The sequence below is a fragment of the Bos mutus genome, chromosome 3 (assembly GCF_027580195.1).
Source record: "Bos mutus isolate GX-2022 chromosome 3, NWIPB_WYAK_1.1, whole genome shotgun sequence".
Classification (NCBI taxonomy): domain Eukaryota; kingdom Metazoa; phylum Chordata; class Mammalia; order Artiodactyla; family Bovidae; genus Bos; species Bos mutus.
Genome location: NC_091619.1, coordinates 78413955 through 78440489, shown reverse-complemented (window position 1 = coordinate 78440489; position 26535 = coordinate 78413955). Strand labels below are relative to the sequence as shown.

The window sequence follows — 26535 nt, the reverse complement described above, 5'->3', positions numbered from 1 at the left end:
TCAGTATTTTGTGTCTTCTTCAGTTTCAACAACATCTTATAGTTTTCACTGTAGAGATCTTTCACCTCAATTGTACTTTATTCATTTTGTTGTGATTATAAATGAGATTGTTTCTTTAATTTTCCTTTCTGTGAGCTCATTGTTAGCGTATAGAAGCACAGCAGACTTCTGAATGTTGACTTTGTACTCTGCAACTTTACTGTCTTCATTTATTATTTCTAATAGTTTTTTGTGTGCATGTGGTCTTTTCAGGTTTTCTACTTGTAAAATCATATCATCTGCAGATAATTTTTTTGCATTTTTACTTCTCTCTTTCTGATTTGGATTCCTTTATTTTCCTTGCCTAAATGCTTTGGCTAGGTGTTCCAATAGTATTTTGAAATAAAAGTGGTTAGGGTGGCCATCCTTGTCTTATTCCTGTAGATTAGCTATATTTTTTTCATATATGGCCAGTATTATTCTGAGGTATATATTTCTGTACACATTTTATTGTGATTTTTTAAATCATAAATAGGTGTTAAATCTTGTCAGATGCTTTTTCTCATCTGTTGAGATGATTTTTGAATCTGTGTTCTTCACAGATACTGGCCTTTAATTTTCTTCCTTTGTGTTATTGTCTGGTTTTGATAACAGGGTATTATTAACCTTGTAAAATAAGTTAGGAAGCACTTCTTCCTCTTTAGTGTTTTGGAAGAATTTGAGAAGGATGGGTATTAAATCTTCTTTGCATGTTTGGCAGAATATATCCTGGACTTTTTTTTTTTTCCCTTTGGGCTTGCCTGGTGGATCAGACAGTAAAGAATCTGCCTGCCAGTGCAGGAGACCTGGGTTTGATCCCTGGGTTGGGAAGATCCCCAGGAGAAGGGAATGGCTACTCACTCCAGGATTCTGGCCTGGAGAATTCCATGGACAGAGGAGCCTGGCGGGCTACAGTCCATGGGGTCACAGAGAGTCAGACATGACCAAGCAACTCACACACACACACACACAGAGTCAGACATGACCAAGCAACTCACACACACACGCACACGCACGCACGCATGCACGCACGCGCGCACACTTCTGATTACTGTTTCAATCTCATGATTAGTCTATTCAGAGTTTTCTAGAGTCAGCATATAGTTGAGTCTTGTTTTTTAATCCATCTAGCCACTCTGTGTCTTTTGATTGATGAATTCATTTATATTTAAGTTGATTATTGATAAATGAGTACTTAGTATTGCTTTTTAAAAAATTATGTGTGTGTTTTTTATAGATATATATGGCTATATATTTCCATTCTTCCTTTTTCCTTCTGTTTCTGTCCACTATTTTGGTTTAGCGGTTTTCTATGTTTTTCTCACTCTCATCTTTTGTTGTGTTGCTAGTCTCTGCTCTAGATTTGTTTTGTGGTTACTGCAATGCTTGTATACATCGTCTCATAGGAAAAACAGTCGATTTTCTGCTGATAGCGTCTTATCTTCGCTTGCCTAAATAGGTTTCATCCTTGTTTGCTTCCCCTTTTATGTTTTTGTTGTCTGAAATTATCCCTCTTTATGTTTTGAGTTTAACAGATTGAAGTGGTTATTTTTTACTGCTTTCCCCCCTTTAACCTTTATGCTATAATAAAATATTTAAAAAGTTATTCTGATATAGAGTGGCAATTTTCTGATATTGTTTATCCCCTTACTCAAGGATTTATGTACCTTTGCCTTTTTTTCTGGTAGAACAGTTCCTTTCAGCACTTCTTAAAGGCAGGTCCATTGTTGATGAATCCCCTCAGCTTTTGTGTGTCTGGGAAAGCCTTTCCTTCTCCTTCATATCTGAATGATAACTTTGCTGGATAGAGTATTTTCCGCTGGCAATTTTTCTTTCAGTATTTTGAGAATGGCCACTCTTCTCCTGGCCTCTAGAGTTTCTGCCAGGAAATCTACTGATAATCTAATGGGGGTTACTTTGTGGGTTACCATCCTTGTTTCCTTGGCTGCCTTTAAAATTATTTGTCATTGACTTCTGACAGTTTTAAGAGAATGTGTCTTAGGGGAAGTCTTTTTTGCATTGAGGTAATTAGGCATTCTCTTAGCTACATGGATTTGTATACCCAGTTCCTTCTCCAGGTTTGGGAAGTTCTCAGCTACTATTTCTTTAAACTCTCTGCTGCCTTTTCCTTCTCTCCCGGGATACCCATTATCCTAATATGACCCTTCCTGAAAGAGTTGGATAGTTCTCATAGATTTCCCCAGTTTTCTCTAGATCTTAATTCTCTTCTTTCTTCTATCTGTATCATTTTTAGATTTCTGTCTTCAAGCTTGCTGATTCTCTCTTCCATAAAGTCTGCTCTATTTCCAGTGCTTTCCAAATTCCATTTCTCATCTCATTTATTGAACTCGTCAGCTCCAGACTTTGTTTGGTTCTCTTGTAGAGTATCAGTCTATTTAGTAAAATATTCCTTCTGTTTCTTAATTGTATTCCTGAGCTCACTGAATTTTCTTGAGTTTCTTTGTGACAGCTATTTTGAATTCTTTTATCAGTTAGATCACAGTATTCTATGACTTTGATTGATAGAGAATTGTCATTTTCTTTTTTGAATACATCACTATTGTGGGTTTTCATGATACTTGATGAGTGTTCCTCTGCCGGAGCATCTGAAGTAATGGACATCTTTCTTCCTTAGGTAAAACCTTTTTTTTTTTTGGCTTGATTCTAATGATTCAACAATTTAGAAATTAAAGTGCCTCTTTTGTCTTCCAGTAGGTGTCACTATAGCACAAGATTTTTGTTTTCTTCCCTGAGGTGCTTCTGGTTATCTGAGTCAGCCCTTTACCTGTCTGTCAGAGGTGACACCTGCCCCCTGCCTTCCTTGGCACTGCTTGTGCCTCTAGGCTCTTGGTGCCCTGCTGCTGCTGGTGTCACCTCCTGAGGACTGGGATGGTAGACACTTCTGCCATGTCCCAGATCTGAACTGTAGGCTCTGCTACTGCAGGGGAGGTAGGTGGAGAGGTGGGGTCACAGGTACCTCTACCATGTTGGGGGCATTGGGTTTCTCGGGTGCACCACTGTGGATGGGAGTGAGTAGGGGGACTGGGGCTGGAGTCATGGGTGCCTCTGTGCTTGAAGGGACAGAACATAGCCCTCACGGCCACCGCTGCCGGGTTACCTGTCGCTGTGAACACCACTGAGGCCAGGAAACTGGAGTCGGGCGCGCTGCCTCCCCTGCGCACCAGGTTTTCCGGGCCTGCAAGCTCACCTGCTGCGGCTGGGAGGCAGGATGGCAGGTGCTGCCTCTGCTGTTCCCCTGGTTCCACCTGTTTGTGTTCCCGTCCACCCACCTTTGGGCTTCCCAGGTGGCTCAGTGGTAAAGAATCCGCCTGCCAATGTAGGGGACACAAGAGACACACGTTGGATCCCTGGGTGGGAAAGATCCCCTGGAGTAGGAAACGGCAACCCACCCCAGTGTTCTTGCCTAGAGAATACCATAGACAGGGGAGCCTGGCCGACTACAGTCCGTGGGGTCACAAAGATTTGGGCACAAGAGCACGTACACACACCACCCACCTTTAAATGTACAGGTGTGTGGAATTCTCCAGCATCCTGGTGTATTGGGCAGATGTGGCTTTGTTGAGTTGTGGATGTTTTACTGGTTATAGATTGAAGAGGAAAGACAGAGGGAATGTCTCACTCCAGCAGGATGCTGATGTCACTCATGTTTTGTTTTTGATGTCACAATTTACAGCTTATGTGTCCATTACCAATTATTGTAGGTGTTTTCACAAAGTTCCTTTTTTAATGTTCATGCTAGCTTTGTAAGTGACTACTTCAGTGTCTTTACAACATTAGATTATTCTGAATTTTACCATATACTTAACCATTACCCGTGAGATTTGTACTTTCGTATGCTTTCCTATTAACTAAATGGTACCATTTCGTTTCAGCTTAAAGAAGTACCTTTAACATTTCTTGTAAGGCTGGTTTCATGATAATAAAATCCTGTAGTTTTTGCTGTCTTGAAAATTCTTCCTCTCTCCTTCAATTCTGAAGGACAGCTGTGCCAGGTAGAGTATTCTTGGTTGGCAGGTTGTTTTTTTTCGTTCAGCACTTTGAATATATCATGACACTCTTTTCTGGTCTGAAAGGTTCTGCTGAAAAATCTGCTTATAGTCTTATGGGGTTTCCCTTGTATGGAACAAGTTTTTTATTCTTGCTGTTTTAAAGATCCTCTTCTTGTCTTTAACATTTGATGTTTTAATTATCATATATCTTGGTGTGAGTCTCTTTGGGTTTATCTTATTTGTAACTCTTTGGAATTCCTGGATCTGGATGTCTGTTTCTTTCCCCAGGTTAAGGAAATTTTCAACCACATTTTTTCAGATAAATTTTCTGCCTCTTTCTCTCTCTTCTCCTTTTGATAACCTTGTTGTTATCCTTCAAGTCCCTTTAAGGTATCTTCACCTTTTTTTAATTCTTGTTTCTTTTTGTTGCTCTGATTGGATAAGTCCCATTGCTGTATTTGAGTTCACTAATCTTTTCTTCTGCTTCATGTATCAGATGTTGAGCCCCGCTATTGTATTTTTCAGTTTCATTACTAAATTTTTCAGGTCTGTAGTTTCTGTTTGGTACTTTCTTACATTTTCTACCTCTGTTGAAATTCTCAATTTGTTGATCCATTGTTCTCCTGAGTTTAGTGAGCATCTTTACGATCATTATTTTGAACTCTTTATAGAGTAAGTCACTTATGTCAGTTTCATTAAGGTCTTTTTCTGAGGCTTCATCTTGTTCTTTTATTTGGAACATATCCCTATTTCTTCATTTTCCTTGATTCTCTGTGTTGGTTTCTATGCATTAGGTAAAATCTACGCCTTTCCAAGACTTGAAGGAGCAGTCCTGCCCTGGCTCTTGGTTGTGTCTTGAACATATGATTGTCCAAGCAGCCTACTTTATTCTTAGTGCCTCCGAGGAGTTGAGTGTGTGCCAGACCTGTCACTGTCCCCAAGAGGGCAGATCTTAGCACCTAGATTCAGGCTGATTAGAAGCCAGAACTTCAGGTTGTTGTGGCTGCTCAGTCACTAAGTCGCATCCAAATCTTTGCAGCCTCATGAACTGCAGCACACCAGGCTCCCCTGTCCTTCACTGTCTCCCAGAGTTTGCTCAAATTCATGTTCATTGAGCAGTTAGATGATATCTAACCATCTCATCCTCTGAATTTCCACACTAGCTATTTTGGGGGCTCATCTCTCAGACACAGAACTTATAAGTTGAAGTGCCAACCAATGTTTAAAGCAGCATTATTGACAATAGTCAAGCCATGGAAGCAACCTAAAGGTCCGTCAACAGATGAATAAATAAAGAAGAGGTGTATATATACACCGTGGAATACTACTCAGCCATAAAATAAAGAATGAAATAGTGCCATTTCATCAGCATGAGTGGACCAAGAGATTATCATACTAAATGAAGGAAGTTAGACAAATGTCATATGATATCACTTATATGTGGCATTTAAAATATAACACAAATGAATCAATCTATGAAACAGAAACAGACTCATAGACATAGAGAAAAGACTTTGGTTGCCAGGTGGGAGAAGTGGGTAGGGTAGGGGAGGGATGGGAGTTTGGGATTAGCAAATATAAATGATTATATTAATCTATAAAATGGATAGACAACAAGGTCATTACTGCATAGTACAGGGAACTATATTCAATATCTTATAATGAACCATATGGAAAAGAATATGAAATACAGCACACACACATACATACACATGATAATAACTGAATCACTTTGCTATACACCAGCAATTAACACAACACTGTAAGTCAACTATACTTCAATAAAAAAATTTAAAAAGTTGAAGTACCAGCTTGGGTTCAAACCTTTCACTTCTTAGGGGGATGCTCGGGGTTGTGAATTCCCGCCCAGTTATGAGTTGCTGCTCTGAGGGTGGGGTTTATGGTGAGACAGTCTCTCAGCCTCTCCTCCCCATTGTGGTGTGGCCTGTCTTTCTTTTTTCTCATTTGCTCAATGTGTAGGAGTAACTTATCTCGTTTTTTGGTTTCTTTCAGAGGAAACTGTTCCATATGCAGCTGTAGATTCGGGGTGTCTGTGGGTGGAGATCAGTTCAGGATGCACCTGTGTCACTGTTTTGAACTGGAACTGGTGGAGTTTCTTGTACCCACTGACACAGTTTTAATGATTTATCACCTCACAGCCAGGCTCCTCTCATCTTTACTCCCACCTGTTCCCTTTCCCATTATTTCAGAGCAAACATCAAATATATTATACACTTTATCACCTGGAAAAATTTTGACACAGGAGTTAAAACCAAATTCTTTGCTAATCTGTTTCACTTTGTGAAACATTCCTTTAAATGCCTATGTGAAGAAGGATTTTACTGGAGTGTCACAAGAGTAGACTACATCAAAATAAAGTACCAAGGTAGATGGATTTCTGATTTCCAGTCTTCCATCATCTTTTTAAATTTTTTAAACTTTTATTTATTTATTGGTTGCGCTGGGTCTTCGTTGCAACGCACAGACTCTTCATTGATGCATGCAGTTTTGGTGAGGGGAAGTTGCTCGTCCATTGTGGTGTGTGGCCTTCTCGTGGTGATGGCTTCTCTTGTTGGAGAGCGTGGGCTCTAGAGCTCAGGCTTTAGTAATTGTGGCCCATGGGCTTAGCTGTGTGTAGTATGTGAACCATGAACTTCCAGATGTTCAAGCTGGTTTTAGAAAAGGCAGAGGAACCAGAGATCAAATTGCCAACATCTGCTGGATCATCAAAAAAGCAAGAGAGTTTCAGAAAAACATCTATTTCTGCTTTATTGACAACACCAAAGCCTTTGACTGTGTAGATCACAACAAACTGTGGAAAATTCTGAAAGAGATGGGAATACCAGACGACCTGATCTGCCTCCTGAGAAATCTGTATGCAGGTCAAGAAGCAACAGTTAGAACTGGACATGGAACAACAGACTGGTTCCAAATAGGGAAAGGAGTATGGCAAATCTGTATAACATCACCCTGCTTATTTAACTTATATGCAGAGTACATCATGCGAAATGCTGGGTTGGATGAAGCACAAGCTGGAATCAAGATATCTGGGAGAAATGTCAATAACCTTAGATACACAGGTGACACCACCCTTATGGCAGAAAGTGAAGAACTAAAGAGCCTCTTGATGAAAGTGAAAGACGAGAGTGAAAAAGTTGGCTTAAAGCTCAACATTCAGAAAACTAGGATTATGGCATCCGGTCCCATCACTTCATGGCAGATAGATGGGGAAACAATGGAAACAGTGACAAACTTTATTTTCTTGAGCTCCAGAATCACTGCAGATGGTGACTGCAGCCATGAAATTAAAAGATGCTTGCTCCTTGGAAGAAAAGCTATGACCAACCTAGACAGCATATTAAAAAGCAGAGACATCACTTTGCCAACAAAGGTCTGTCTAGTCAAAACTATGGTTTTTCTAGTAGTAATGTATGGATGTGAGAGCTGGACTATAAAGAAAGCTGAGTGCTGAAGAATTGATACTTTTGAACTGTGATGTTGGAGAAGACTCTTGAGAGTCTCTTGGATTGCAAGGATCCAACCAGTCAATCCTAAAGGAAATCAGTCCTGAATGTTCATTGGAAGGACTGATACTGAAGCTGAAACTCCAATACTTTGGCCACCTGATGTTAAGAACTGACTCATTTGAAAAGATCCTGATGCTGGGAAAGATTGAAGGCGGGAGGAGAAGGGGACAACAGAGGATGGGATGGTTGGATGGCATCACCGACTCAATGGATGTGAGTTTGAGCAAGCTCCGGGAGTTGCTGATGGACAGGGAAGCCTGGCTTGCTGTAGTCCATGGTGTTGCAGAGTTGGACACAACTGAGTGACTGAACTGAATTGAACTGAAGGCATGTGGAATGTTATTGGACAGGAGTGAACGTGTGTCCCCTGATTGGCAGGAGGATTCTTAGCCACTGGACCACTAGGGAGCTACCTTGCCTCTTTAAAAAAAAAAATTCATTATTTTATCCAAGTTTATTGAAGTATAATTGACAAAATTGTAAGTCATTGAAAGTATACAGCAAAATGATAATCTGATATACATGTACATTGTGAAAGAGGTCTCCTCATTGACTAAATTAATGCATTCATTACCTCACTTTACTTATGAAAACATGCAAGTTTTCCATCTTAGCAAGTTTCAGTTGTACAATACAGTGTTGTCAACTATAGTCACCATATTACAAATTAGATTTTCAGACTTTATTCATCTTATAACTGAAAGTTTATGCTGTTTTTCTAACCTTGTCCTATTTCCCCCACTCTGTAGCCACTGGCAACCACTTTTTTACTCTGTTTCCATGAGATTGACTTTCATTTTCTTACTTCTTTAAAAATATTTCATTTAGCATAACGCCTTCTGGGTTCATCTATGTTGTTACAAATGACAAGATTTCTTTCTTTAAGGCTAAATAATGGTCCACTCTGTGTACATATATGTGCTCAGTCACTAGGTCATGTCCAACTCTTTGCGACCCCATGGACTATAGCCCACCAGGTTCCTCTGACCACGGGTTTTTCCAGGCAAGAATACTGGAGTTGGTTGCCATTTCCTACTTCAGTGTATGTATATATACATAGGGAAATGCAAATCACTACACACATGCCACATTTTCTTTATTTTCTTCATCCACTTAGGTTTTCTCTATACCATGTCTATTTGAATAATGATTTTATGAATGTGAGAGAACAAATATCACTTCAAGTTAATTATTTTGCTACCAAAGGAAATCAGAATATGTTCAGAAGTTGGATTGCTGGATCAAATGGTAGTTCAATTTTTAATTTCTGCACTGTTTTCTATAGTGCCTGTACAAGTTTACATTCCAACAGTGTACAGGAATTACCTTTTCTCCCATATTTGCCTGCATTTGTTATCTCATCTTTTTTTTATAATAGACTTCTAACCTGTGTAAGGTGGTTTCAGTTTGCATCTCCCCAGTGATAAGAGGGCAAGGAGAAGTGAGTGACAGAGAATGAGATGGTTAGATGGCATCACAGACTCAATGGACATGAGTTAGAGCAAACACCAGGAGAGGGTGAAGGACAGGGAACCCTGGTATGCTGCAGTCTATGGAGTTGCAAAGAGCTGGACACGTCTTAGTGAATGAATAACAATTAGTGAGAATGAGTACTTTTTATGTATCTGTTGGCCATCTGTATTTTTTTATTGAATAATGTCTATTTAGATGTTTTACCCACTTTTAACTGGGGATTTTTTGGCTATTAAGTTGTGTATGTTCCAAGAATATTTTGAATATTAATCCCTTAACAGATATGTGGTTTGCAAATATATTCTTCTGTTTCATAGGTCGAATTTTCATTTTGTTGATGGTTGTTTTTGCTGTGTAGAATCTTTTTAGTTTGTAAAAGGATTAGGAATACTTAGGAGTAAATCACATTAGGAATACTTTAGGATGTAATCACATTTATTTTTGCTTTTGTTACCTTTTCTTTTGCTGTTAAATACAAAACATCACTGCAAAGACCAATGGCAAGTAGCTTCTTACCCATTATGTTTTCTTATGGGAGTTTTATGGTTTCAGGTTGTACATTCAAGTCTTTAATCCATTTTGAGTTGACTTTTCAGTATTTTGTAAGTAGTGATCCTGTTTCATTCTTTTTCATATGGTTATCCAATTTTCCAAACTCCTTTTATTGAAGAGGTATCCTTTCCGAACTGTATATTCTTGACTCCTTTGTCATAAATTAATTGACCATATAACATGAGTTCATTTTGGGGGTCTCTATTCTGTTCCACATACTCCTTGGAGGAAAAGTTATGACCAACCTAGATAGCATATTCAAAAGCAGAGACATTACTTTGCCAACAAAGGTCCGTCTAGTCAAGGCTATGGTTTTTCCTGTGGTCATGTATGGATGTGAGAGTTGGACTGTGAAGAAAGCTGAGCACCGAAGAATTGATGCTTTTGAACTGTGGTGTTGGAGAAGACTCTTGAGAGTCCCTTGGACTGCAAGGAGATCCAACCAGTCCATTCTGAAGGAGATCAGCCCTGGGGTTTCTTTGGAAGGAATGATGCTAAAGCTGAAACTCCAGTACTTTGGCCACCTCATGCAAAGAGTTGACTCATTGGAAAAGACTCTGATGCTGGGAGGGATTGAGGGCAGGAGGAGAAGGGGACGACAGAGGATGAGATGGCTGGATGGCATCACTGACTTGATGGATGTGAGTCTGAGTGAACTCCGGGAGTTGGTGATGGACAGGGAGGCCTGGCGTGCTGCGATTCATGGGGTCGCAAAGAGTCGGACACGACTGAGCGACTGAACTGAACTGAACTGATTCTGTTCCAGTGATCTATGTGTCAGTTTTTATGACTGTATATCATACTGTTCTTTACAGACATTTTTCTAAATCCATTTTCTGTACGCTTTCTCTCCCATTCATAATTAGTTGTGCAGACTGATGAGGCAAAAAAAAAAAAAAATTCCTTAAAAAAAACCTTGATCCTATTTACATCACATGCAAAGTGAGAATTTTAAGTAGGTGTCATGGCAGAACTGGTTAAAAGTAAATACGGTCAAGTGACAGATACCTTTACCTTTCCAAATAGAAGTCCTTCCCCCCTCCTCTCTGGGAGAAATAACATTTTCAGGGCATAGACTGTGAAACAGCATGTAATGCAAAGACAGAAACAAATAAAAAATTTTTTATATTTGCAGCTGTTGAGACAATATTTCTGAGAGTTGAGGTTACCTCTAGCAGCAAAACCAGAGCCAGCTATTAAGCAGTTAGAATGCTGTAGTAATTGAGTACATGGCCATTTCTCTTTTAGCACGTTCTTTGGTCTCCTCTTCTAGAAGTTGTAGGTGTCTGTTTAGCTTGATTATCTGTTGTCTTAATGAAGCTGTATCTACAACTGTCAGTCCTCTGAAGTTCCTTTAATAGTTGCGTCCGTATTTGAAATGCCATACATGAAGTCACTTCTGACCAGCTGGCCATTTTGGCTAACAGCATTTTCCACTCAGAGAGCGCTCTTTTTAGGCTGCCAGCTACATGACTTTCTTCATTTTGAGAGGTTGGAGGAGGTCTTTCTAAATCCAGAAAATTTAGTGATCTCTCACTTAGCATAAGTACACGATGTGGTATTTTTAGTGCCATAGCCTTAAAGGGAGTTGATTGTATAAGGTCAAGGTCTGCTTGTCTTGAAAATGGAATTCTGGCTACAACAATTCTCTCTGGAACTGCAGAATCACACTAGCATTTGAAACTCCTTCTTGGAATCCTTGTTCCAGGTCAGCATTTGGTGGTGCTACCTTTAATTTTTCCAGGACCCTCATTCACTAATGCCTTCAGTGAATGCCATTTCATACTGAATTTGACTAATGTCTGCCATCTGAGCAGCAGTGGGAGAAGGAAATGCTGCCCTACTCTAAATGTGTACCAACTACTGCTTGCTTTTTGGCACTATCTGCTTCTGTGCCTCATAATAAATCTTTCGACTTGTCTCAATATGCATATGCTGGATTTTGTCCCCCTGGGCCCACTGGAGGGTCCCTGGTGAGGGCTACCACCTGCTGGCTCCCTGTGCACTCCTATAGATGGTCTCAGAGGCCACTGGCCCCGTGCATGGAGATGCCCAGGCAAATCACTGGCCAGAGAGCCAGGTTCCAAATTTTAAGATTTTTTCTATTTCTATGAAAAAAGCCTTTGGCATTTTCATAGGAATTGCATTGAATCTGTAGATTGCTTTGGGTTAGTTCAGTTCAGTCACTCAGTCGTGTCCGGCTCTTTGCAACCCCATGAACTACAGCACGCCAGGCCTCCCTGTCCTTCACCAACTCCTGGAGTCTACCCAAACCCATGTCCATTGAGTCGGTGATGCTATCCGACTATCTCATCCTCTGTTGTCCCCTTCTCCTCCTGTCCTCAATCTTTCCCAGCATCAGGGTCTTTTCCAATGAGTCAGCTCTTTGCATCAGGTGGCCAAAGTATTGGAGTTTCAGCTTCAACATCAGTCCTTCCAATGAACACCCAGGACTGATCTCCTTTAGGATGGACTGGTTGGATTTCCTTGCAGTCCAAGGGACTCTCAAGAGTCTTCTCCAACACCACAGTTCAAAAGCATCAATTCTTTGGCACTCAGCTTTCTTTACAGTCCAACTCTCACATCCATACATGACTACTGGAAAAACCATAGCCTTGACTAGACGGACCTTTGTTGACAAAGTAATGTCTCTACTTTTTAATATGCTGTCTAGGTTGGTCAGTATGGACATTTTAATAATAATAATACCTCCAGTCCATGAACACAGAATATCTTTCCATTTATTTGTGTCATCTTTCCTACATTTTCAGTGTACAATTTCTCACCTTGGTAAAATTTATTCCTAAGTAGTCTTAATTTGTTTTTTGGGTAATTCATTGTTAGTGTATAGAGAAGAAATTGATTTTTTATATTGATTTTGTACTCTACAACTTTATTGAAATTGTTTATTATTCAGTTCAGTCGTTTAGTCGTGTCTGACTGTTTGTGACCCCATGGACTGTAGCATGCCAGGCTTCCTTGTCCATCACAAACTCCCAAAGCTTGCTCAAATTCACGTCGATCAAGTCAGTGATGCCATCCAACCATCTCATCCTCTGTTGTCCCCTTTTCCTCCCACCTTCAGTCTTTCTCAGCATTAGGGTCTTTTCCAATGAGTCAGTTCTTCACATCAGGTAACCAAAGCATTGGAGTTTCAACTTCACCATCAGTCCTTCCAAAGAATATTCAGAACTGATTTCCTTTAGGATGGACTGGTTAGACCTCCATGCAGTCCGAGGGACTCTCAAGAGTCTTCTCCAATACCACTGTTCAAAAGCATCAATTTTTGGCACTCAGCTTTCTTTATAGTTCAACTCTCACATCCATACAAGCCTACTGGAAAAACCATAGCTTTGACTAGATGGACCTTTGTTGGCAAAGTAATGTCTCTGCTTTGTCTAGGTTGGTCATAACTTTTCTTCCAAGGAGCAAGTGTCTTCTAATTTCATGGCTGCAGTCACCATCTGCAGTGATTTTGGAGCCCCCCAAAAAAGTCTGTCACTGTTTCCATTGTTTCCCCATCTATTTGCCATGAAGTGATGGGACTGGATGCCATGATCTTAGTTTTCTGAATGTTGAGTTTTAAGCCAGCTTTTTCACTCTCCTCTTTTCACTTTCATCAAGAGGCTCTTTAGTTCTTCACTTTCTGCCATAAAATTGATATTTCTTCTGGCAATCTTGATTCCAGCTTGTGCTTCATCCAGCCCAGCATCTTGTATGATACACTCTGCATATAAATTAAATAAGCAGGGTGACAGTATACAACCTTGACATGCTCCTTTCCCTGTTTGGAACCAGTCTGTTGTTCCATGTCCAGTTCTAATTGTTGCTTCCTGACCTGGATACAGATTTCTCAGGAAGCAGGTAAGGTGGTCTAGTATTCCCATCTCTTGAAGAATTTTCCAGTTTGTTGTGATCCACACAGTCAAAGGCTTTGGCAAGGTCAATGAAGCAGAAGTAGATGTTTTTCAGGAATTCTCTTGTTTTCTCAATGATCCAGCAGATGTTGGCAATTTGATCTCTGGTTCCTCTGCCTTTTCTAAATCCAGCTTGAACATCTGGAAGTTCACAGTTCACATACTGTTGAAGCCTGGCTTGGAGAATTTTGAGCATTACTTTACTAGCATGTGAGATGAGTGCAATTGTGCAGTAGTTTGAGCATTCTTTGGCATTGCCTTTCTTTGGGATAGGAATGAAAACTGACCTTTTCCAGTCCTGTGGCCACTGCTGAGTTTTCCAAATTTGCTGGCATACTGAGTGCAGGACTTTCACAGCATCATCTTTCAGCATTTGAAACAGCTCAGCTGGAATTCCATCACCTCCACTAGCTTTGTTTGTAGTGATGCTTTGTAAGGCCCACTTGACTTCGCACTCCAGGATGTCTGGCTCTAGGTGAGTTATCACACCATCGTGATTATCTGGGTCATGACAATCTTTTTTGTACAGTTCTTCTGTGTATTCTTGCCACCTCTTCTTAATATCTTCTGTTTCTGTTAAGTCCATACCATTTCTGTCCTTTATCGAGCCCATCTTTGCATGAAATGTCCCCTTGGTATCTCTGATTTTCTTGAAGAGATCTCTAGTCTTTCCCATTCTATTGTTTTCTCTATTTCTTTCAACTGATTACCGAGGAAGGCTTTCTTATCTCTCCGTGCTATTCTTTGGAACTCTGTTTATTCTTGGGCTGGTCAAAAAGTTCACTGGGGTTTTCCATAAGATATTACAGAGAAAACAACAAACTTTTTGGCCAACCCAATATTTCTAACAGTTTTTTTGTGGATTCTTTAGTGTTTTCTAAATACAGTATATCATCTGCTAACAGTGATAGTTTTACTTCTTCATTTCTAATTTGAATGCCTTTTATTTCTGTTTCTTGTCTAATTGCTCTGGCTTCCAGTACTGTGTTGAATAAAATTGGTGACAGTGGTGTCCTTGTCTTAGAGGAAAGCTTTCCGCATTGCACCATTGCGTAGGTTGTTTTCTGTGGGTTTGACATATATGGCCTTTATTATGTTGATGTGCAGTGCCTCAATACCCAGTTTGCTGACTTTTTAAATCACAAATGGTTGTTGAATTTTGTCAAATGCTCTTTCTGCATCTATTGAGATGATGATATGATCTTTATCCTTTATTTTGTGAATGTGGTATATGTCATGTTTTATTTTATTGACATGAACCATCCATGTACCGCTGGAATAAATCCAATTTGATCCTTTTAATCTATTGTTGAATTCAATTTGCTAATACTTTATGAGGAGTTTTGTAACTGTTCATCAGGAATACAAGCCTGTAGTTTCTTTCTTTGTACTGTCTTTGTCTGCCTTTGATAAGGTAAAGCTGACCTTGTAAAAATAATGTGAAAGTGTTATTTCCTTTTCTGTTTTTTTGGAAGAGATTGAGATGGATTAGTATTAATTAGTCTTTAAATGTTTTGTGGAATTCACCAGTGAAACTGTCTGTCCCTGAACTTTTTTTTTTTTTTCTGGGAGATTTCCGATTACTGGTTCAGTTTCCTTACTAGTAATTTATTCTGTTTTCCTGTTTCCTCATGATCCAGTCTTGCTAAGTTTTTTCTAGGAATTAGTCCATTTCTTCTGTTATCCAACTTGCTGGCATGTAAGAAATTCATAGTGGTCTTTATGATCTTTTGTAGTTTTGTGGTATCAGTTGTAATATCTCCTTTTTCATTTATGTCTTGATGTAAGTTCTCTTTTTCTTAGTAAGTCTGATTAAACGTTTGTCTAGTTAATCTTTTTTAAAAAACAGCTCTTAGTTTCATTAATCTTTTCTGTTGTCTTTTTAATCTCTATTTCATTTATTTCCACTCCCTGTTACTTCCTTCCTCTTGCCTAGCTTGGAGCTTACTTTGGTGGGACTGGGCTCAGTCCACTCTTTGCAACCCTATGGACTATATATAGCCTGCCAGGCTTTTCTGTCCTGGAATTTTTCAGGCAAGAATACTGGAGTGGGTTGCCATTTCCTCCTCCAGTGGAACTTAGTTTATTCCTCTCTAATTCCTCAAGATATAAAGATAGTTGTTCAAGATGTTCTTTCTTCCTGTAAGTGTTTATCACTATAAACTTCCCTTTTAGAACTGCTTTTGCTATATCTTGTAAGTTTTGCTATGTTTTGTTTCCATTTTCATTTGTCTCAAAGTATTTTTTTATTTCTTCTTTGATCCAGTGGTTGTTCAGGAGTATGTTGTTTAATGTCAACATATTTGTGAACTCTCCAATTTTCTTCTTACAATTGATTTCTAGTTTCATACAATCATGTTTGAAAAAGATGCCAGATAGGATTTCAATCGTTTTAAATTTATTAAGACATGTGGCCTAACATATGATATATCCTGAAGAATGTTCTGTGTGAGCCTGAGAAAAGTGTGCATTTGATTCTTGTTCAGACGGAAAGTTACGTCTTTCAGGTTCATCTCGTCCAACATGCAGTGTAAGTCCAATGTTTTCTTGCTGATTTTTCTGGCTAAATGATCTGTTTTTGAAAGTGGAGTATTTAAGTTCCCTGAATTACACTGCTCTTTTTCTCCCTACACAATCATTATTTGCTTTATATATATTTAAGTATTCTTGTTTGGGGCTCATATTTACAACTGTCACATCCTTTTGATTAACTGGCTTATCTTTTATAATGACCTTTTTGTCTCGTTAAATTTTTTAGGTTGAAGTTTATTTTGTTTAATGTAAGTACAGCTACCTTTGTTTTCTGTTTTCATTTGCAAAGAATATGCTTTGACATCCCTTCACTTTTCAGTCTGTGTGTGTCCTTTAAGCTGGTGAGACTCTCAGTCCACATATAGTTTGGCTTTGATTTTTTTCCATCAGGCACTTTGTCTTTTGATCAGACAATTTAATCCATTTACATTTAAAGTTTAAAAACTGTTTATTGAAGAATAGTTGATTTACAGTACTTAGCTTCCGGTGTATCACTTTATGAGTCAGTGTTTGCAGATTATACTCTTACAGATTATTGTAAGATAAATCACTATAATTCCCTTTGCTGTACATTATATCCTTGTTGCTTTTCTGTTTTGTATGTATTAGTTTGTTAACCTCATACCCCTAATTTGCCCCTCTTCCCTTCCATCTCCCCTTTGGTGACCATAGTTTATTTGCTGTATCTGTTAGTCTGTTTCTATTTTGCATATACATTCATTTGTATTATTTTTTTAGATTCTATTTATACGTGATATTATATAGTACAGTATTTGTCTTTCTCTGACTTACTTCACTCTCCATAGTATTTCCTAGGTCCATTCACAGTGCTGCAAAGAGCAGTATTTTATTCCTTTTTATGGTTAAGTATACATATAGTATATATACATTGTATATACATATACATACACACATACATACCTATATGTGTGTGTTTATATATAGGTAGATTTTGTTGGTTTTTTAGTCACCAAGTCATATCCAACTCTTTGCAGCCTCATAGACTTTAGCCCATTAGGCCCCTCTGTCCATGGGATTGCCCAGGCAAGAATACTGGTGTGGGTTGCCATTTCCTTCTCCAGGGTTCTTCCCAGCCTGGGGATTGAATCCACATCTCCTGCATTAGCAGCCAGATTCTTTACCACTGAGCCACCAGGGAAGAGGATAGATAGAGATATGTAGAAAACACATCTCCTCAATCCAATCATCTCCTGATGGGCACTTGAGTTTTGAGTTACTTCCATGTCTTGACTCCTAGTTAAGTTCAGTCGCTCAGTCATGTCCGACTCCTTGCTGTCCCATGGACTGCTGCGCCCTAGGCCTCCTTGTCCATCACCAACTCCCGGAGTCCACTCAAACTCATGTCCATTGAGTTGGTGATGCCATCCAGTCATCTCATCCTCTGTTGTCTGCTTCTCCTCCCACCTTCAATCTTTCCCAGCATCAGGGTCTTTTCAGGTGAGTCCGCTCTTTGCATCAGATGGCCAAAGTATTGGAGTTTCAGCTTCAACATCAGTCCTTCCAATGAATATTCAGGACTGATTTCCTTTAGGATGGACTGGTTAGATCTCCTTATATTCCAAGGGACTCTCAAGAGTCTTCTCCAAAACCACAATTCAAAAGCATCAATTCTTTGGCACTCAGCTTTCTTAGTCCACTCTGAGTCCACTCTAGTCCACTCTAGTCCAACTCTCACATCCATACATGACTGCTGGAAAAACCATAGCTTTGACTAGATGGACCTTTGTTGACAAAGTAATGTCTCTGCTTTTTAATATGCTATCCAGGTTGGTCATAACTTTCCTTCCAAGGAGTAAAGCGTCTTTTAATTTCATGGCTGCAGTCATCATCTGCAGTGATTTTCAGCCCAAAATGATAAAGTCAGCCACTGTTTCCACTGTTTCCCCATCTATTTGCCATGAAGTGATGGGACTAGATGCCATGATCTTAGTTTTCTGAATGTTGAGCTTTAAGCCAACTTTTTCACTCTCCTCTTTCACTTTCATCAAGAGGCTCTTTAGTTCTTCTTCACTTTCTGCCATAAGGGTGTCATCTGTATATCTGAGGTTATTGATATTTTCCTGGCAATCTTGATTCCAGCTTGTGCTTCATCCAGCCCAGCATTTTTCATGATGTATTTTGCATATAAGTTAAATAAGCAGGGCGACAATATACAGCCTTGGCATACTCCTTTTCCTATTTGGAGCCAGTCTGTTGTTCCATGTCCAGTTCTAACTGTTGCTTCCTGACCTGCATACAGGTTTCTCAAGAGGCAGGTCAGGTGGTCTGGTATTCCTATCTCTTTCAGAATTTTCCACAGTTTATTGTGATCCACACAGTCAAAGGCTTTGGTATAGTCAATAAAGCAGAAATAGATGTTTTTCTGAAACTCTCTTGCTTTTTCCATGATCCAGCAGATGTTGGCAATTTGATCTCTGGTTCCTCTGCCTTTTCTAAATCCAGCTTGAACATCTGGAAGTTCACGGTTCATGTATTGCTGAAGCCTGGCTTGGAGAATTTTGAGCATTACTTTGCTAGCGTGTGAGATGAGTGCAGTTGTGTGGTAGTTTGAGCATTCTTTGGCACTCTTGTTTAGTAATGCTAATATGAACATTGGGGTGTATATAACTTTTTAAATTTGTGTTTTCGTTTAATCCCAACCCAGGGAGTGGAATTGCTTGGTCCAATTTTTTATGATAACTGTTCTAACATGTGTGAGGTGATGTCTCATTTTCATTTTGCATTTGTTATATTCATAAATTTTGTGATTTCTATTTAGCAATTTTTAATATTTTCTATCTTTGTTGCAATTCTTTGTTCATGCATTGATCTTTTGACCTCAGTGAGCATTTTTACAACCACTGTTTTGAACTCTCAGGTAAGTCACTTCGTTCATTAGATCTGTTCTGGGTATTTATCATGGCACATCTGGAACATTACCTTTGTTTCTTTTTTATTGTCTCTATGCATTATACAAAACAGCCACCTCTTCCAGTCTTGAATGAATGGTCTCTTGTAGGAGATGAACCCTGTTGCTCAGCCCAGCCTGAGCTCTTAATTGGCTTTCAACCTTTTGTGACTATTTTCTTTGAGCCTACTTCTTTGCTTTTAGTGGCTTATTTAGAGGATATGCTAAGACTTGTATTTCCAAAGGTGGGGACTACAGTTAGCACCTAGATGCAGGCTGATTAGATCCTGGACCCTGAGGCTGCAGCTGAGAGCATGTAGTTAAGCCCTGTGCAGGGAGAAAAGGAAATGGGCTTTTTTTTTTTTTTTTTTCACCTGTTCCCTTTGTGCTGAGCACAGGCGTACAGTCACTAGGGATTAGGGGTGGTGGTACCTGCATCCATTAAGAATTGTATTTTTGTTTGCTATAATCCGGTAGAATTCACGAATGCAAGCCCCATTGGCTTTCAAAACCAGATGACCCAGGGACAGTTCCTTGGGTATCAGACATAAAAGTTGGGGCACAGTGTAAAAACTCCTTCCAGGGAGATACTAGTGATTGGAGTGGGCTGGAAGGAGATGGGAGAGGTGTCCTTCAACTTCCCCAGTCTCTGGGGAAGACTGCAGCTGCCCCTAGCACCTGCTAGAGTAGGAGCTAGGTCTTAGGCAGCAGCTTTTAAAGCATGTGGATAAGCCTTTTACAGGGGAAGACAGGGAGATGGACTATTTTACCTGCTTCCTCTGCACCTGGCCCTGAGGGTCAGGTCACAGTGAGCTGTGACCATCAAGAATGTTTATTTTCTATAGCTTTGTGGATCTCATAAACACATGCCCTGTTGGCTTTCAGGGCTAAGGATTTTGGGGAACCTGTACCTCAAGTGGGAGTCTTCAAAGTTAAGAGTACTAGAGGTGGAGTCTGAATGCTTCAGTGCTCAGGGAGAAGCTAAGAACTGGGAGTTCTCTCCTGATGCAGTGCTGTGCCAGGGTTGGGATGTATCATGAGAGTGATCTCAGCCTTTCCTACTATTTTGGTATTTTCTCGTTTGTTTAATATGTAAGAGCTGCTCAGCTAGCTTCTGGATCTTTTTTAGAAGGAACTGTTCTACATGTGTGTACATCTGGCATATCCATGGGAGGAGGAGAGGCGCTCTAGAGCCTCCTTGGTCATCTTTACCTTGGGTGAATTACCATGGGTGATTGAGAATGGCTTCATCTACAAGGGAAGACAGACTCCTTGTCTGTCCCCTTTGAAGTTGAATCTGGTTTTAAAAATTGTGGCCATTATTGTTAATTTTAATTGTAATGTGAGAAGGCTCTTCTGCACTTCTAGACGCCTTCCTTATGAGTCATTTCTACATTCTTTTTTTAAATGTTTTTAATTGGAGAATAATTGCTTTACAATATTGTGTTGGCCTCTGCCATACAGCAACATGAATCAGCCATAGGTATATATGTCCCCCCTCTCTTGAACCGCCCCCCACCTCCCCCACATCCCACCCTTCTAGGCTGTCACAGAGCACTGGGTTGCACTCCTCTTGTCACACAGCAAATCCCCACTGGCTGTCTATTCTACACAGTAATGCTACTCTCAGTTCGTCCGTCTCCTTCCCCCGCTGTGTCCACAAGTCTGTTCTGTGTCTCCGTTGCTGCCCTGCAAATAGGTTCATCAGTACCGTCTATCTAGATTCCATATATATGTGTTAGTATACAGTATTCTCTTTCTGACTTCCCTCTGTATAATAGGCTCTAGGTTCATCCAGTCTCATTAGAACTGACTCAAATGTGTTCCTTTTTATGGCTAGTATTCCCTTGTATATATGTACCACGGCTTCTTTACCCATTCATCTGTTGATGGACATCTAGGTTGCTTCTGTGTCCTGGCTACTGTAAATAGTGCTGCAGTGAACATTGGGGTACTTGTGTCTTTTTCAATTATGGTTTTCTCAGGGTAATATGCCCAGTAGTGGGATTGTTGGGTCATATGGTAATTTTATTCTTTGTTTGTTAAGGAATCTCTGCACTGTTCTCCATGGTGGCTGTACCAATTTACATTTCCATCAACAGTGTAGGAGGGTTCCCTTTTCTCCACACCATCTCCAGCATTTATTGTTTGTAGCTTTTTTGATGATGGCCATTCTGACCAGTTTGAGGTGATACCTCTTGTGGTTTTGATTTGCATTTCTCTAATAAAGAGCAATGTTGAGCATCTTTTCATGTTTATTGGCTTTCTGTATGCCTTCTTTGGAGAAATGCCTATTAAGGTCTTCTGCCTACTTTTTAATTGGGTTGTTTGTTTTCTGGTATTGAGCTGCATGAGCTGCTTGTGATTAATCCTTTGTCAGTTTCATTTGCAATTATTTTCTCCCATTCTGAGGGTTGTCTTTTCACCTTGTTTATTGTTTCCTTTGCTGTGCAAAAGCTTTAAATTTTAATTGGGCCCCATTGTTTATTTCCATTACTCTAGAGGATCTTGCGTATACGTCAGAGTGTTCTGCATATGTTTTCCTTTAGGAGCTTTATAGTTTCTGGACTGACATGTAGGTCTTTAATCCATTTTATCTTTGTGTATGGTGTTAGGAAGTGTTCTAATTTTATTCTTTTTACACCCAGTTGTCCAGTTTTCCTACCACCAGTTACTGTAGAAATTGTCTTTTCCCCATTGTTTATTCAAGCCTCCTTTATCAACGATAAGGTACCCATAAGTGTGTGGGTTTACCTCTGGGCTTCTATCTTGTTCCACTGGTCTATATTTGTTTTTGTGCTAGTACCACACTGATTTCTACATTCTTGTGTATTAAACACTATGTGTGACAGACTTACTAAGGAATATCAAAGTTACAACTGGGAGGAATTAGGTGGTCATGAGTTGTGAAACATAATCAGATTTATCGTATCGATTACTGTGACTACTTGTGAGGAACATTTTGGCCCCTCTTATCATGAACACTTCTGGATTAGAATATCTGAGATAGAACTCAGAAATGTGCATTTTAACAGGCTTTCCAGGTGATTATTTTGTAGACTAAAGTTGGAGTTCCTGCGGTCCTCTGGAATGTTTCATTGTGCTATTTTGTTGACATCATTTGCTAGTTTTTGCACCTACTAGTTTATTCTCTTGCCACGTGTTTTGCTACTAGATGAACTTCACATCTAATTTGATATGCAGTTCAATTCCTTAGGCACGCTCCTTCCCCAGAGGAATACTGGTATTCTGATTCTACGAACCAACAGCGGAAGCAATACAGTGTCACTTTTTCTGTCCCGAAAATGTGGGGAGTCGGGGACAGAGGGCATTAAGAAGCTGCTTTGTATTTTTCAAAAGTTCCTCACATGACTTTGATATAGAAACTTTTGTATAGTTTTTTTACAACTTTGTTATTTATCCTGCTATTCTGTTTTTATACCAAATCACAAGTAGAATTGCTTTTCTTATAAATATCTTTAACAAATCAACCAATTTTAATTTAGATTTTAGCATTAGTTATGGTTTCTTTTTCTAATAGGTCTCATCTTTAAGAAATGAAAAGCGAGGCTCATCATATCTCGTCTCTGCCCCAGAAGGTGGTTCAGTGGAATTTGTTGACCAGCATTCTCAGGGCACAGGAGCATATTACATGGAAACCTACTTAAAAAAGAAGAGAGTGTACTGAGTTAAGTTCTCTCCTTATAAACTCATAAGGTTCTTTGCAGTATCTCTGCTGTTCATCGCTGCCTTAACTACATTCAGACTAGCCATATCCTTTAAATTACGGGTTTATAACTTCCCAGAACGAACTGTGTTGTGCAGCAGGCAGAATTGCCAAGTCAAAAAAGTAAGTAGCAATAAGAGACATCAGTTGAGGACATATTCCACTAGAATTAGACACATCTTAATCAATGTGCTATTAACTTAGTCCATTGGGGAAATTAACATATATTCCAATATTCCTTGTTTAGGACTGGGAATAATTTTGACACCATATATAGAAGTGTGAAGCAATAAAATGGGAAACAGTCTTGGTTTCCCAAGCCTTAGAATAAATTTCTGATAAGCCAATGTGCATTTCAATTTACTTTATCTGGAAGTAATCTCATTCACAAATTTTTAGAACTTTTACTAGAATTAGAGTGCAAGTACAAAAATGCAGTGACTGGTAGTATTATACTCTACATGAAAACTTCATTATCACCCCCCCCGATACCAGTCATGTGTTGTAAAACTCAAACACAGAGGTGACATCCAAGGTATATACCACTACCGATGCTTTACGCTTAATATATTATTTACCACTAATACCTCTTGTAGGGGGGAAAAGGTATTTTTTTAAGTAGCTTTGGTGATCTAGTAATAATTTCAGGGGTTGGCAAACTACTCCCTGTGGTCAAATTCAGTCCTCCACCTGTTTTTGTACTGCCTGCAAGCTAAGAATGATGTTTACATTTTTAAATGTTTGGAGGAAAAAAAAGTATGACTTGAAATTCATATTTCAGTGTCCATACATAAAATTTTATTCAAACACAACCATGCTTATTCACTTACATATCATCTATGGCTAATTTTTGTGCTACAGTGGCAGAGCTGAGTAGCTGCAAAGCATAAAATATTTACTATCTGGCCCTTTATAAAGTTCACAGACTCCTGATCTAATACCATTCATTCCCTAATCCTTTTATTTTACACCTACAAAAAGACTTAAATTTTGCAAGTAAGTGGCAAGAAACATAGGTTTCTAAGTCTTGTTTCGTATAATAGTGATGATTAATTTACACGTTTTGGTCATCAAATGCCCTATTTCCACAGTAAAGCAGTCAATTCTGCCATTTCTAAAGGGGTCTTATGAGGTAACAGTATTTATAACCATTCTTAGATAATAAGCTATACCTCTCTCTCTGCTTTGTTTCTTATTCAGTTGCAGTGTGTTAGGCTGAAAAATTACCCAGGTGTTTAACCCAGTTTTATCCAGCTTCCTTTCGAAAGAACTGTGTTTACTGCACATAACTTTTGACATCACCATTTCCTGAAGACCTTGGTATTCAAAATGCATGAGAAACCCTTTTGCTATCCAGAATGTCTAAGTTTGTTCTTTGTTATGAGACACTAATTGATGATGTAGAATTGAGGGGTCTCAGTGATCCTAGTCTTTTTGAAATCAGATCTTTAAGTATCTTGTATTTGAGGGACTTTATAATAGAGGGTATCACTCCTGTTTTAGAAGTTTAAAACTGGTATATATGATTTGTAATGTATTGCTTATATTAACTTCTACTGGCAAATGACAGCTAGAAAGTTAAACTAAGATAATTTCCAGTAAGTATACTACCTATAAATAACCAAATCAGGATGGGCATCACTCAGTTCTGACTCAGCAGATGAAAAATGGGTTCCCCATGCTCTGCACTTCTTGTTTTCCTGTTGCACTGAGCCTCTTCAGTGCTTTGTCATAACTCTATGACAGCAGAAGAAAGCGAAGATGGAAATTGTAGAAATATAAGCAGAAAGAGGTTGAAAGAACTAAAAGGTACTTTGAGTTAACAGGTGTGGGTCTGCCATCCATACTGGCCTGTGCCCCACTGGGACATGAGAGGAGACATGACACATGACTCAAGTGGTGTTAGTATAAGGACCATTACCCATGCTCTCCCCACCAGTCCATACTGTTGTTTTTCTATGTAAACAAATTGTTTGTAATGCTTTGAAAATGAACTCTTAATATTAAAAGGCATATGCATGTGAAGGCTCCATATATTTATTTGTATAAAGAGTAAACAAAGTGCATAGAGAGTGGCCACAGGTTTGATACAGACAGAGACATTTGTGATGCAGGGTTATTGAACAGATTTATAAATGGCAAGTTTATTGCTGCCATCCAGTCAATACATAAAACTCTTTTCAGGATCAAGGGGGAAAAATAATGATATCAAACAAATAATAGACAGCATCAACAGAAAGTTTTGCAGACTCTTGGTCAAAAAAGATCTACAGTTCACATTGAATCAGATTTGACATTTTGATTACCCAGCAGTCTCCAAGCAAACTGAAAACCGCCTAGTGGATCCTGAACTCCATAGTCTTCTGGCTGGGTCTTTCAAGTTTTGCACAATAGGGTGATGATGGTCAAAATAGTGATCGACTCTTGTAGATGGATGGTAAGTACTGAAACACTCTAAGAACAGTGCAATGTACATGGTATATATGCAATCATCAGCATCCAGAACCAATGCTGGAACAGCTTGCCCCAAAGTGGTAGAGTTACAAAAGGCTATACACTGACATTTCTGAAAAGCATGTATGCAGGTTGTTGGCCTCGGTTCTGATTAAAGGGTATACTGTTTAGGGAAGCACTGGCACAGGTTTAGTTCTCAAGAATTAATGTCATGCAGCAAAGTGTCTATTCCACAGCTGCCCCTCTGGGTATGTATGACCAGTCTTCTCAAAAATGGGTACCGCTGGTCACCCAAGGGGACAGGAGCTAAGCCACTGCAAAAACAACTCAAAGTTTATGTCCTACTGTTGACAGGAATACACTCATCTTTGTATAGAGACAATAGTATACTAACTAACTGGTATCTATATTTCAAGAATGTTTCATCTATCATGGTATAGATATTGAAATTTGAGGGCATATTAGAGTATTGGCTAAATTCATCAATCCTTATCTTTAGGTGCCAGAAAATATTTATTTCATATCAACTGGCAGCTAAGAAAAAGCAATCATCTTGAGACTCTACTTTGGTCAGCTCCTCTTGTTTTGAGAAATCCCATTCTGGTTTTCAACTGTGATGGTAAACTAACCAAACAGTGATATAGTCTTTCCAAAAGGAGGAGTGCTTAAGTGCTTTCCAATATTTTGGTTGTCACTATGTTACAGGTATCAAATTTAAAGAGGAAGTACTTACACATGTTAAGCATGTGTAATATGCTTAATATGTGCCTTATATATGGATACGTACCCTGGTATCTTTTTAGACAGAATACAAACTTTTTCCAGTAACAATTTTTGTAAATGGCTTGGGTACTGGTTGGGGGTAGGAGGACACATTAGAATTTAAATGTTACTCATGCTTCTTAGAAGTGCTTCAAATCCTTCAATAAGGTTCTGAAAGGTTGTCCGATTAGATGGTTGAAATTCCCAACACTTTCGCATATGTTGATAAACCTATTTAAAAAAAAAAAACAGTAAAAAAATGTTTAGGAGCTTTTTTTTTTTTAAGTATAGAAACATCAAGAACATAATTTTGAAAATGTGAATGAGTTTCCTTAAGTCCTACTATAAAACAAGAGTATTTGAATAACAACTTAAAATATAGAAAATGTGGCACATCTATAAGTATTAAATATTAATACTTAATATTATTCATAAGTATTTTAATATTTGAGAAGTTCATGGCTTAACTGACCTTGCAAAAAATCCAGGCCACAAATTACTGTAAGCCAATTTAAGGGTGACGTTATAGCTCAGTTTAGACTACAGATTTCCATACTGGCTGCTTCATTCTTTGGCTCATACATACTATTCAATGTACTTAAATAGTCTAAAGAATTAGTCTTAAAGCAGTTCAGTTAGAAATACAGAAAACTGA

At 39.0% G+C, this 26535-nt stretch overlaps 2 protein-coding genes and 1 pseudogene across 4 annotated transcripts in view; 1 reads left to right on the top strand and 2 right to left on the bottom strand.

Moving 5' to 3' along the window:
• RAVER2 (ribonucleoprotein, PTB binding 2) overlaps nucleotides 1–24689 on the top strand; it is a 137192-nt gene extending 112503 nt beyond the window's left edge. For both annotated transcript variants that reach the window (XM_070367896.1, XM_070367895.1), the window contains exon 12: nucleotides 22479–24689. In XM_070367896.1, the coding sequence (XP_070223997.1) occupies nucleotides 22479–22625 (147 nt within the window). In that variant the 3' untranslated portion in view covers nucleotides 22626–24689. The remainder of the gene's footprint in view (nucleotides 1–22478) is intronic.
• On the bottom strand, nucleotides 10752–11389 carry LOC102286692 (mitochondrial fission factor pseudogene; annotated as a pseudogene).
• The window catches only part of JAK1 (Janus kinase 1), a 139415-nt gene continuing 137565 nt past the window's right edge, over nucleotides 24686–26535 (bottom strand). For both annotated transcript variants that reach the window (XM_005886692.3, XM_070367894.1), the window contains exon 25: nucleotides 24686–26111. In XM_005886692.3, coding sequence (XP_005886754.1) covers nucleotides 26001–26111 — 111 coding nt within the window. In that variant the 3' untranslated portion in view covers nucleotides 24686–26000. The remainder of the gene's footprint in view (nucleotides 26112–26535) is intronic.